At 44.8% G+C, this 14,857-nt stretch overlaps 1 protein-coding gene across 1 annotated transcript in view; it reads right to left on the reverse strand.

The window, feature by feature from the left end:
• LOC308319123 (limbic system-associated membrane protein-like) overlaps window positions 1-3,439 on the reverse strand; it is a 214,852-nt gene extending 211,413 nt beyond the window's left edge. The window contains exon 1 of the mRNA XM_080768984.1: window positions 3,256-3,439. Coding sequence (XP_080625110.1) covers window positions 3,256-3,413 — 158 coding nt within the window. The 5' untranslated portion in view covers window positions 3,414-3,439. The remainder of the gene's footprint in view (window positions 1-3,255) is intronic.
• Window positions 3,440-14,857: the final 11,418 nt, after the last annotated feature.

Consider the following 14,857-nt stretch of genomic DNA (forward strand, 5'->3'; position numbering starts at 1 on the left):
GTATAATATACTGGTGTTACTACAGGGGATGACTCAACCGCTGGAAACAGACCACAAACACACACCCATGAGCGCACGGACGCACGGCCGCACGAACACACACACACACACACACACACACACACACAGCACTGATACGGTGAAACCGTCATCTCTGGCCAAGTTCACTGCTCAATGAGTCTCTAACCCATTCTGACCTGAGATCAGATTCATACGAGGTTTCCACTGGACAACACACTGGTCTGATTAACCCATTCTGACCTGAGATCAGATTAAAAAAGTGTCACTCGGTCGTTCTTCGATTTTTCAAAAAAATAGCAGACCTACAAGCTCGTAGCGCGCCACTCGGTGGCGCGCTATGAGCTTGTAGATCTGCTATTTTTCAATAGCTAAAGCATGACATGATGCTAGAACACCAAAATGGGTTCCCGTTCAGAATGGGCTAATGACTAATTGGATCCTATAGTATAATTGAATGGAAGGAACCTGTTCACCCCCAGGAATCAGTTTAATCCATTATGTGGATTTATTATACTCTCGCTCTGTGTGCGCGTGCGTGCGTGCGTGCGTGTGTGTGTGTGCATTTGACAGTCTATATAGTACAGTATTGTGTGGTTCTACTGTGAATGTTGTTATGGAGGAGAGATATCCCTGCTGATGTCTCATAATAATAATAATAATATGTCTCATGGCCTGTTATTGCTCTCTTATTGTGTATTGTTGTGTGAAGCTTATGGAAATTTGTATTTATTTATTTATTTATAGATAGATAGAGTTTTTATTAAAGTGTCCTACATCATAAGATGCCCAGCCCGCACGGGCTTATACAAGACACTCACAAAATTGTACATATATAATAATAATACACATACACAAATAGACAGTTACTCATGGATACATCGTTCTCCAACGTATAACTGCCATGCCTTCTCTATGAATTTTCCAAAAACAAAAACGTCATTACTGAACAACCAATTTAACATAAAACACCCAAAACAGACATCCAAAACAGATCTGGGTTCTTATCCTGCATTTTTTTCAAATATTTTTTTTCTTAAATCATGGTATATAATAGTGGACAATAGAAAACTATATGAAACTCATCCTCTACAACTCCCAGGTCACAAAGAGCACACAGTCTCTGCTCCTTTTATATTATATATATATTTTTTATCCCACGATTTTGTAACCCATTTTTCACCCCTGTGTCAATCATCTAATGTGATCCTGGGCTCTACACACCCTCCACCAACCTAGTCCCCATATATGGGGGACATGGGGAGACCAACCTGGTCCCCATATATGGGGGACAAGGGGAGACCAACCTAGTCCCCATATATGGGGGACAAGGGGAGAGCAACGGACTTAACTCATGCTTCCTTCATGCCTGAGTGTCCAAGTTGCTCCTTTACACCTGACAGGGGGGAGTTTCCCTGGTTGGACGTAGCGCGTGGAAGGAACACGTTATTCCAACCAGTTCCTTTCCCCTCCATCAGGCGCCCCGGCTGGCCAGGGGGAGGCAGTTTAGAGACCAGGATTACTGCATGTTTTTTGTGAGGGTGTACCTACTTAACCTGACGCTGCCAGATCCAAAAAGCTTGCTACACAAATTTGTTTCACAGCTTATTTGGATCTGGGATCGCGGAAGCAAATTCGATGACGGGGTTGTTCCTTTTTTTCAAGATACATGGTAGATGATTGGATGGGAGCGTCTGTCTATCACCGTGTGGGCGTGCAAACACAACCAATCATATCGACGTGTCTATATACCGTCACATCCGCATCCCGCCTTTAGCTCACGCTGATTGGTTCGGTACGAAGCAGATCTGACTCAGGGCTCAACTCCGTCAGAGATCCCAGATGAGTGTTGTGTTGGGGAATATGTTTCCGCAATACCGCCCTCATCTGGCAGCGTCAGGTTAGTACCTACTACCCTATATGTGAAAATGGGTTTTCTATTGTGACTAATATTAGTTGTGCATGCTGTACCGACTGTACTTAGACTGTACTTAGTTTAATATTGATCTACATATATTGTACTACTATCTACATACATGATCTACGTACATTGTAATTTGTAAATGCCTATTATGCAATGCTCTGGAAACCTCTCTACTGTTAACTGTGAAACTAAATGTAGGCCTATAATATTGAGCATATACTGTAAGAATTGTTAGGCGACTATACGTCTTGTATGAGTTTGGCTGAGCTTTCCTGCAGACTTCCACTGTCCATGACATCACAAAAGTGCATGTTGAATGTTGAGGGTGGGGCAGATTTAGCGAGCCACCGTATGTGTGTGTAGCCTAGTATACTGTATATGAAATATTGTTCATAAGGATGCCAAATATTCTAACATTTAAGTCGCATATACTGCCCCCCATACCTCATCTCACTCTCACACGCGCGCGCACACACACACACACACACACACGCAAGCACACACACACAAGGCGGGTGTGGAGGAGTAGAGGAAATAAGGAGCCTTGTTTACTTTACATCCACATAAAGCCTTTTATATAACCGTCACAAACACACGCCTGGAGTCACGTCTATACGTTACGTGTCCACTGACAAGATTAAAGGCTTTCTGCAAATGGTAGAGTTTCAGAGTAGAGAACTGATCCGATACACTTAAAAAGCAAACAGACCGGAGGAGGAGCGTGAGTGAATCATTGTAATTATAGCAGGTGTGCAAGAAATTATGACGTTCTACCACCCGGTGCAGAATATAATATCAGCCTATAGACACAATGCTGCGTGCGTTGATTCATTCATATTGCAGTACACTCATTTTCTTTCGTCCAAACACAGCGATAGGCATCACCAGCTGTTTTAACTTTCCTCCTCAGCCACAATCAGTCCGAGATATACGTCTGTCGTCCACGTGTTTATAAAGCACGATAAACTTAACGCATGCGTTCAGCAACCAACGGAACGAATGCATCCAATTCAAATCAAATCAGTCACAATTAACAACCGCTTGGACATTCATCCACTCTGTTTGTTTTCTTTCCCATGTTGTATACAGAGCACATGCTAGTCAAAACAAAAACAAATGTGTTCGGTTAGCCTCGTTCGGTCTGTTTTCATTGTTTTGTGGAGGAAAGTGTGTGTGTGTGTGTGTGTGTGTGTGTGGGGCGTATGGGTGCTGCGTGCTGAGGAGAGGAGCGCGCATATACAGTCAAGAAGTAAAGACAAGTTATTGCTCCACCAGCCGGAGTATTAAAAGCATAGAGAAGGGGGTCCTCCTACCTGATCACGGCTGTGTCTCCCTGTCGGATGGTGATGTTGTCGGTAGCCCGCTGCATGTCGACACTCCGGACGGGGAATCCTGTGGGAATGAGACACAGGAGTCTGAAAAAGGACGCCTGCAGTTGTCTCCAACACGGTGATCTCTGCCCCACCTGCATGTTTTAAAACAACAGTCCGTTTGACGCGCGGCGCTTCGATATTATAGATCCAAAGAAGTAAAAATATGTCCCAAAAAACTCCTGGATAGGTTGCGTTAGAGGCTACTGTACATCCGACGCAGCAGCGTGACTGTAGACTACAGGTTGTTATTCAGTAGAAACTAAAGACCAATGAAGTGTGTGTGTGGTCTTAGTTCCACGAATGAACGGCGCTGCTTGCCTGCTATGGGGCAGACCGAGAGAGAGAGAGAGAGAGAGAGAGAGAGAGAGAGAGAGAGAGAGAGAGAGAGAGAGAGAGAGAGAGAGAGTGAGGGAGAGAGAGAGAGAGAGAGAGAGAGAGAGAGGGAGGGGGGGGGAGAGAGAGAGAGAGAGAGAGAGAGGGGGGGGACTCTCTCCCTTCATGACACCGTGAGACTCTCCCTATTGGTTGTCAGGACAACAGCACCTCCTCCTGGTGGGGAGGGTCCCTGCTTATTGTAGGACTGACTGGAGGACATGCAGAGAATGGAGGTTTTTTTTACCAGAATTAATTATTATTATTATTATTATTATCAATTCTAATTGAATTACCAGAGTATTGTTAGTATATTATTATATTTTAAGTAGAATAATACAAATAGTTGATGATAGTTAATTGATATATAAAAAATATATACAAAAGATATTTAAACAAGTTCTATTTGATTAATCCAAAAAAAATCAATGGAATAATCACTATAGGAATTCAACATTGTTGCAGCTCAATTTTGGTCACAATCAGAGTCGAAACACATTTATAAACTCGATTTGAAACTCACTTCAACCAATCACAGTCTCCCATTTAAAACACGAGTCGCGCCGCCACAAACTTTGCAGAGAAGGGTGAGCCCTGCCCTCTACGCCAGATTGTAGCGTTGCGCGGAATGCCTCCCACTCGCCAGACCAACACGACGCAACCCACCGTGCCAACAGGGCTGAGCCCGGTTGGCAGGGCTGTTGCAGGCTGTGGGTCTTGGCTAGGGTCCTATAGGGACTACACATGCACAGCCCTGCAGGCTGGTCCACTCCTCCGTATACACGCGAAGAGAGAACACCATTAACCCATTCTGACCCGAGATCAGATTCATACGAGGTTTCCACTGTACACACGCTGGTCTGATTAACCCCATTCTGACCTGAGATCAGAATCTAAAAATGTCAGTCGTTCTTCGATTTTTTTCAAAAATAGCAGACCTACAAGCTCGTAGCGCGCCACTCGGTGGCGCGCTACGAGCTTGTAGATCTGCTATTTTTCAATAGCTAAAGCATAACATGATGCGAACACCAAAATGGGTTCCCGTTCAGAATGGGTTAAAATCATACGAAAACCCCACAACACACACACACACACACACACACACACACACACACACACACACACACGCACACACACACACACACACAGGGATATGGGTCAACACACCAGGCTATAGTTATAAAAGGTGAAGGTGAAGGCCTTCAGTTTTCTTCACAACGCCATCTTGTTATTATTCTACCTGCCAAACAGCAGTGGTTGGAAGTTGGAACTTGGAAGTAACTAAATACATTTAGTTAAGTATACTGTAGATAACTTAAGTACAGTTTGAGGTATTTGTACTGTACAGCTGATCTGTACTTTTGCTCCACTACATTTATTTGGCAGCTTTAGTTTATATTATTGTTACTTTGTGGATTTTGATTATTATTATTATTACAAAATGAAAACATACAGTCACCACTTCAGCCCTACTGTATATATACTGTAAATATACTGTATATATTTGTATGCATTTGAAAACTTGAAATGGGCCATTCTGCACAATGAGTACTTTCTACTTTTGTTACTTTAAGTACATTTTGATACCAATACTTTTGTATTTTACTCGAGTACATTTTTTTAATTCCAGACTTTTACTTGTAACGGAGTAGTTCCACATTGCAGTATTGATACTTTTACTTTAAGTAAAACAAATCGAGTACTTTCCCCACCACTGCCAATCAGCCCCTGAATGCTCGTCCAGGAATGCACTTAATGAACGGCAACCTGACGATTAAGGTAATGTGTTTAGCATCGATCCTGTTTCAGGAAATGATTAATGCAGATATGTATAGAGTAGACTATAAAACATTTTTTGTAAGTGTTACTACCTAAATACTTTGATCCATGGCTCTGTGTGCGTGCGCGTGCGCATGTGTGTGTGTGTGTGTGTGTGTGTATGAGTGTGTGTGTGTGTGTAAGGAAAGGAAAGGAAAGGTACTATGTTTACCAAGGGTAACTGGACTAAGGAAAGGAAAGGTACCATGTTTACCCAGGGTAACTGGACTAAGGAAAGGAAAGGTACTATGTTTACCCTGCAGGGTAACTGGACTAAGGAAAGGAAAGGTACTATGTTTACCCAGGGTAACTGGACTAAGGAAAGGAAAGGTACTATGTTTACCCTGCAGGGTAACTGGACTAAGGAAAGGAAAGGTACCATGTTTACCCAGGGTAACTGGACTAAGGAAAGGAAAGGTACTATGTTTACCCAGGGTAACTGGACTAAGGAAAGGAAAGGTACTATGTTTACCCAGGGTAACTGGACTAAGGAAAGGAAAGGTACTATGTTTACCCTGCAGGGTAACTGGACTAAGGAAAGGAAAGGTACTATGTTTACCCTGCAGGGTAACTGGACTAAGGAAAGGAAAGGTACTATGTTTACCCTGCAGGGTAACTGGACTAAGCTCAAGAACTTGTTTACAGCCAGGCCCTGCACATAGAACATTTCATGGTAGAGGTTCAATGCCTTGCTCAAGGGCACTTCAGCGGGTGGTAATTTTAACGTGCCGGTCCGGGGATACGAACTAGCGACCTTCCGATATCAAGACCACTCCGCAAACCGTTCGGCCACCGCTGTGTGTGTGTGTGTGTTTGTTTGTGTGTTTGTGTGTTTGTGTGTGTGTGTGTGTGTGCATGCGTGCGTACGTGCATGCGTGTGCATGCGTAACACGAGACCTGATCAGCGCCGCTAGCTCCACGGTATACCGGTACTGTTCCTCAGAGTTTATTCTGCTTTGACCCGGTAGAGTCTGCTCAGATCGTCACTCTGTCAACGTTATTGTGACTAACGATACGCGGAGGGAGCCCGGACAGCTCCCATCCACTATTAATGCATTCTGGGCGGGAACCCTTTTTGGTGTTTTAAGCATTATGTTGTGCTTTAGCTATTTAAAAATAGCAGATCTACAAGCTCATAGCGCGGCACCAAGTGCCGCGCTATGAACTTGTAGGTCTGCTATTTTTGAAAAAATCGTGAAAATGTGGCGCAAATCTTTTAATATATTCTTTCACAGCGAACGTTTAACTAAAATCTTTGCTTCTAGAGGGTCCCTGGCACTACATATTTTGAGTTGGGGCGGGTCAGCGGCCAATTACAGATCATTCTGGGGGTCCTTGACATGACATAGTTTGAGAAACACTGACGGAAACATAGGGGTTTTTCAGAAAACCGTCATGATTTAGAAGAGAATACATTTTGTAGAATCGGTCTCGGTCGAAATGGGTTAATGCAGGCATGCTGCACTCTCTGCCCTTCAACCCACAACGAATGTCACGCAGCGCACAGAGAGGTCAACGCAACGCTACAAACAACCCACGCTCTGAACTGGGAAGTAGAGTTTGTTTTTCAGTCCACTTCGCATCATTGGAGATAAATGCACGACACAGACTGACTGATCACCGACTTGTGAAACAGAGGAGAGTACATCATTCATAACCCATCTAGGCCTGACGTCGAAATGAAAGAATATATATTCCAAGATTTGTGCCACATTTTCACGATTTTTCAAAAATAGCAGACCTACAAGCTCGTAGCGCGCCACTCGGTGGCGTGCTATGAGCTTGTAGATCTGCTATTTTTCAATAGCTAAAGCATAACATGATGCAATAACACCAAAAGGGCTTCCCGCCCAAAATGCCACCGAGTGGCGCGCTATGAGCTTGTAGATCTGCTATTTTTCAATAGCTAAAGCATAACATAATGCTTAAAACACCAAAAGGGGTTTCTGCCCAAAATGGGATAATTACATCATTTTACCATCGCCCGCACCCTGGCAGCATTTTTCAATATTTATTCACCCAGGCTCTCACTCAGTGCTCGATACGCAGAGTTAAGTGTGTTGAATGTCAAGTGCTGCTGTTTTCCCTTCAAAATAAATCCCCCCCCAAATGGAATCACTTTGTTTTAGCATTTATCCCATTCTGAACGGGAACCCATTTTGGTGTTGGCATCATGTCGTGCTTTAGCTATTGAAAAATAGCATATCTACAAGCTCGTAGCGCGCCACCGAGTGGCGCGCTACGAGCTTGTATAGGTCTGCTATTTTTGAAAAATCGACTGACATTTTTTTAGAATCTGATCTCAGGTCAGAATGGGTTCATCAGACCAGTGTGTGTCCCCAGTGGAAACCTCGTATGAATCTGATCTCAGGTCAGAATGGGTTAAATGATATCCCACAAGCTGCCGACAGCAGTACAGTATAATATGCAGAGCCAGAGATATACAGCAGCGCTCCATCATAATTATGCTCTGAATAACCGTCCGTCCTTTTATCAGCATTTAGTAAAACCGTTTCCTGAACATATTCCATCTGGGAGCAGAACAACAACACAGACTCGATGATAATCGCAGCTGCAGTACTCAGTAAAATGTGGGACTTATGTTAACCCATTCTGACCTGAGATCAGATTCATACGAGGTTTCCACTGGACACACACTGGTCTGATTAACCCATTCTGACCTGAGATCAGATTCTAAAAATGTCAGTCGCTCTTCGATTTTTCAAAAATAGCAGACCTACAAGCTCATAGCGCGCCACTCGGTGGCGCGCTATGAGCTTGTAGATCTGCTATTTTTCAATAGCTAAAGCATAACATGATGCTAACACCAAAATGGGTTCCCGTTCAGAATGGGTTAAACACATAAATAAAAAATTACATCGCATGTATGAACCCATGGGACGTATCCTCAGTGATGTATCCTGAGGTCATCACCTGGGACGTATCCTCAGTGATGTATCCTGAGGTCATCACCTGGGACGTATCCTCAGTGATGTATCCTGAGGTCATCACCTGGGACGTATCCTCAGTGATGTATCCTGAGGTCAACTGGGACGTATCCTCAGTGATGTATCCTGAGGTCAACTGGGACGTATCCTCAGTGATGTATCCTGAGGTCATCACCTGGGACGTATCCTCAGTGATGTATCCTGAGGTCATCACCTGGGACGTATCCTCAGTGATGTATCCTGAGGTCATCACCTGGGACGTATCCTCAGTGATGTATCCTGAGGTCATCACCTGGGACGTATCCTCAGTGATGTATCCTGAGGTCATCACCTGGGACGTATCCTCAGTGATGTATCCTGAGGTCATCACCTGGGACGTATCCTCAGTGATGTATCCTGAGGTCATCACCTGGGACGTATCCTCAGTGATGTATCCTGAGGTCATCACCTGGGACGTATCCTCAGTGATGTATCCTGAGGTCATCACCTGGGACGTATCCTCAGTGATGTATCCTGAGGTCATCACCTGGGACGTATCCTCAGTGATGTATCCTGAGGTCATCACCTGGGACGTATCCTCAGTGATGTATCCTGAGGTCATCACCTGGGACATATCCTCAGTGATGTATCCTGAGGTCATCACCTGGGACATATCCTCAGTGATGTATCCTGAGGTCATCACCTGGGACGTATCCTCAGTGATGTATCCTGAGGTCATCACCTGGGACGTATCCTCAGTGATGTATCCTGAGGTCATCACCTGGGACGTATCCTCAGTGATGTATCCTGAGGTCATCAGGGTTTCGGGTCTCTTAACATCACACCCCTCACTCAGGCGACCCAGCCAGGAGTGATCAAGTCCCGACTTACGTCCCAGTAACTACCCTCGATCAGTCCCACTAGGGAAAACTTTGTAAGCGGAGAACATAAAAGAACTTTGAGAAACTGCACTAGTAACTTAGTAAGCGGGGAACATAAAAGCCAGAGAGAGTGAGAGGTCACTTCTTTATGGTGAAGCAGAGAGAGAGAGAGAGAGAGAGAGAGAGAGTGAGAGGTCACTTCTTTATGGTGAAGCAGAGAGAGAGAGAGAGAGAGAGAGAGAGAGAGAGAGAGAGGTCACTTCTTTATGGTGAAGCAGCATAATGTACCCTTCCTGCCGTTGGTATCGAGACCTTCTGCACCTTGGCAGAGAAAAGGATGATGCTAGAGAAAGAAGATACACTGTAAAACACTCAGCGATAATGATCACTTGTGCATGCACACACACACACACACACACACACACACACACACACACACACACACACACACACACACACACACACACACACACACACACACACACACACACACACACACACACACACACACACACACACACACACACACACACACGCCTTTCTTCTCCTCGCCTCGTCTGTCAGTCAGCAGAATGAACAAATAAACCACGACACTCGGGTACAGTAGGCTGTGTTGGCACTTATTCTAGCAGAACTACATTACATGTGTAGTTGTGTACGTATGTTACTTATTATAGCAGAACTACATGTGTACGTATGTTGCACACCACGTTTCAGAGGCATGATGCACGGTTTATTGTACTGTAAGGCAAAACGTCTTGTCCCTTTCCAATATGCTGAGAGTTAAGCTGTGCTGTGTTCAAACAAGGACAAAGGAATTAATTTTGCTGCTCATAAATGATATGGAAGCAGGAATTAAGTCAAATATATTGGGTGTTTTCTAGTTTGGCTCCAGGTGTTTTGAGGTATAAAATGGAACAGATGAATAAAATGGAAGGGTATTTATTAAATATAGTAGGCCTAAATCTTTTTCTTCTTTTTCTTTACACGATCAAAGGATTTATGGTCTTGATTCACCAGGATCGTGGATGGCTTGATTCTAGTCTTTAAATTATTAATATATTTTTTGTAATTCTATATGGGAAAAATAAATGGACGATTTTTCAGTGGAACAAGTAACACACCCACTGCTACAGTGCTACGATATGGATACCAATCATTTTGCACATTGATAAATATCTTTTGTATCAATAATCAAAGTCAAGTGAAGTAAAATACATTTACTCAAGTACAATTTAGGCATTTAGCCGACGTTCTTAATCCAGAGGGATTTACAGTAAACACTGTATTTAACTGTGTTGCTTTCCCCTACTGTACAATTGCAGCCAGTAAGACAACTGAATGCACAATATAATCACGTTACTGTACGTTACACAGAGATAGAGTGCATTTTATTTCCATTTAATGTATGTTTTTTTTCCTCAGCAATACAGACTGAATGTAGTGTTTGATTCAAAGCTGATGAATCCCCCACACACACACACACACACACACACACACACACACACACACACACACACACACACACACACACACACACACACACACACCACAAAAGGAAGATGGTCAGCAAAACATCCCAGAATCAATTACTGAAGACAAAATGTGTGCTAGATGCAGGAGACCAAAGCATGCGCACGCACACGTGCGCTCACGTGCACACTCATGCACACGCACGCACGCAGTTTGCCAACACAGAGATGGTGTTGGCAATCTATCCATCCATCTATAAATGGGGGGGGGGGGCAGTCGAAACACAGCCGAAAGCCGTACAAACCATGTGACTTCCATTGGAAATGCATTGACACTTACCCCATGCATCTAGCATGCATGGGGTAATATGTCTCGAAAGTCCACACAATGATTATGATCAAAATAGCAAAGTTTAGTGAAAAGCTTCGGGCAGGATAACAACAACACAGCAGCATGTGCAGTACTGTACATGTACAGTACACATAAGTCACAACAACTCACATTAGTCCCTTTTGGTGTTTTAAACTATTATGTTGTAATTTAGCTATTGAAAAACAGCAGATCTACAAGCTCATAGCGCGCCACCGAGTGGCTCGCTATGAGCTTGTAGGTCTGCTATTTTTGAATGTTTTTAACTCAGGTCTAAATGGGTTAGTCACCCATGTGGTGCGCCCCCCCCCCTGCACCCCCATTAACTCCGCCCCTGCTTACTCGTCAACATTTAATTACAGTTAATTACTACTGTACAGCCAGTCATTCCCCTCCATTACTCTCATACTAGTCGCACATTACACGGTTCAAGCTACAGTATACAGTAATGGGCTGTGCAGAAATAATTCATGTAGATTAACTGCGGTCAAAGGGACAGACAGGACGTCAGAATAATATATTAATAAAGCTAGGCTTTATACAGGGCCAGATAACATCCCGGCAGAAGCCCTAAAGGCGGATGTTGATACCACCGTGTGTATCCACTCTTTAAAAGAATCTGGGAAGAAGAAGAAATACCAGCAGACTGGAAAGAGGGCCTTATTACCAAGCTCCCAAAGAAAGGAGACCTGGGAAACTGCAACAACTATAGAGGGATCACCCTACTTTCTGTGCCAGGGAAAGTGCTATATAAAGTTATCCTGGAGAGAATAAAGGAGGCAGTCGACCAGCAACTAAGAGACGAGCAAGCAGGTTTCAGAAAGAATCGGTCATGTGTCGACCAGATTGCGACTCTTCGCATTATCATAGAGCAGTCATTAGAATGGAATTCCCCACTCTATGTCAACTTTGTCGACTACGAAAAGGCATTTGACAGTGTAGATAGAGAGACCACCTGGAAGTTACTGAGACACCACGGAGTGCCCACTAAGATAGTGAACATCATTAAAAACAGTTATTCTGGAATGACCTGTAGAGTAATACACGACGGACAGCTAACAAACCAGTTTGAAATCAAGACCGGGGTCAGACAGGGTTGTCTCTTATCCCCATTCCTGTTTTTACTAGTCATTGACTGGATTATGAGAACAACAACAGAAAACAGGAAGAATGGAATCAGGTGGACATTATGGACACAGCTGGACGACTTAGATTTTGCAGACGACCTGGCACTACTGTCACATACCCACCATCAGATGCAAGACAAGACCAAAACACTTGCAGAGACTTCCGCACAAATAGGGCTTAACATCCATCAAGGAAAAACCAAGAACATGAGGATAAATACGACCAGTACAGAACCAATCACACTAGGCGACACCACAATAGGAGAGGTAGAGTCCTTCACCTACCTGGGAAGTACTATCAGCCACCAGGGTGGTACAGATGCCGATGTAAAGGCAAGAATAGGCAAGGCAAGAACAGCTTTTATACTTCTAAAGAACATCTGGCACTCTAGGGAGATACAACAAAAAACTAAAATCAGAATATTCAACTCCAATGTTAAATCCGTCCTGCTCTATGGGGCAGAAACATGGAGAATCACAAAAACCACAATAAGCAAAGTGCAAACCTTCATAAACAAATGTCTGAGGAGAATCCTGAGAATTCACTGGCCGGACAAAATAAGCAACAAAGATCTCTGGATGAAAACTAAACAACTCCCTGCAACAGAAGAAATTGGACAAAGAAGATGGAGATGGATCGGGCACACACTGCGCAAACCAGTATCAAACACCACCAGACAGGCACTGACTTGGAACCCTCAGGGAAAGAGAAGCAGAGGCCGGCCCAAAAACAGCTGGCGGCGGGAACTCCAGGCAGACACCAAGAGGCTGGGATGAACCTGGTCGCAGATGGAGACCAAGAGGCTGGGAGGCACCTGGTCGCAGATAGAGACCAAGAGGCTGGGAGGCACCTGGTCGCAGATAGAGACCAAGAGGCTGGGAGGCACCTGGTCGCAGATGGAGACCAAGAGGCTGGGAGGCACCTGGTCGCAGATAGAGACCAAGAGGCTGGGAGGCACCTGGTCGCAGATGGAGACCAAGAGGCTGGGAGGCACCTGGTCGCAGATGGAGACCAAGAGGCTGGGAGGCACCTGGTCGCAGATGGAGACCAAGAGGCTGGGAGGCACCTGGTCGCAGATGGAGACCAAGAGGCTGGGAGGCACCTGGTCCCAGATGGAGACCAAGAGGCTGGGAGGCACCTGGTCGCAGATGGAGACCAAGAGGCTGGGAGGCACCTGGTCGCAGATGGAGACCAAGAGGCTGGGAGGCACCTGGTCGCAGATGGAGACCAAGAGGCTGGGAGGCACCTGGTCGCAGATGGAGACCAAGAGGCTGGGAGGCACCTGGTCGCAGATGGAGACCAAGAGGCTGGGAGGCACCTGGTCGCAGATGGAGACCAAGAGGCTGGGAGGCACCTGGTCGCAGATGGAGACCAAGAGGCTGGGAGGCACCTGGTCGCAGATGGAGACGAATGCCAGTGACCGAGAACTCTGGAGGATCCTTGTCGACGGCCTATACCCCGGTAGGGGTGTCAGGCGTAAGTAAGTAAGTTTATACAGGGGGGGAAGGGGGGGGAGGTGGCATGCGTTCCAAAATGGTAAATGGTGCATTTATATAGCACCTTTATCCAAGACGCTTTACATAGATTGTGCATTACATTCACACATTCACACACCTTTACATAGATTGTGCATTACATTCACACATTCATACACATTCATACACCGATTGCGGCGGAAACCATGCAAGGCACCAACCAGCACATCGGGAGCAATTTGGGGTTCAGTGTCTTTGCCCATGGACACTTTGACATGTAGACAGGAGGAGGAGGAGCCGGGATTCGAACCGCCGACCCATGGATCATTGGACGACCTGCTCTACCTCCTGAGCCACAGTCGCCCCGTTCTCTCTTAGCTAGTATTGTTCAATATCTCCACAGAATCAACAGCAATAGAAATCCCAGCCTTTTTCCGAACATGGAACACATGCCGTTTCTACTACATTAACCCTTCGTTGTGCAATGAAATAGAAAAGTCTCAATTCAAATTAAATCAATCTGTACTACAGTATTTTTGTCTTTTAGTATTTTATTTATTTATTTAATTTTATTTATTTTTTATAGTCTTTTAAACTGTAACTGTTGGTTCCCAACCTTTTTATACTGTAAGTACGACCTCAGGAAATATTTGGCTCTATGTACACATTGAACTAGAATACACTGTATTGAACACTATGTACTACCATAATAACTGATGCTAAAATACAGCTAGTATAGCTGCCCTTCTTGTTGCGAATGCAGTGAGCACTTACTATGAGACCTAGCAGATCATGTCTGTCTGTCTGTCTGTGTGTGTGTCTGTCCCGCTATCCAAATATGGAGTGTGTTGCATCAGCATTCACTCAGCTCCATATATGGGCACAAAAGGGGCCAGGTCCACTCAGCTCCATATATGGGCACAAAAGGGGCCAGGTCCACTCAGCTCCATATATGGGCACAAAAGGGGCCAGGTCCACTCAGCTCCATATATGGGCACAAAAGGGGCACCATATAAGGAGTCCCCAAAGCAGCTATACGTCCAAAACCCAAATATGTACGAGCTGCGTTCGCTTCCCGCGTTTGCGCGTCTTACTCGTT

This window comes from Protomyctophum bolini, assembly GCF_963924005.1.
Source record: "Protomyctophum bolini genome assembly, chromosome: 1".
NCBI lineage: Eukaryota > Metazoa > Chordata > Actinopteri > Myctophiformes > Myctophidae > Protomyctophum > Protomyctophum bolini.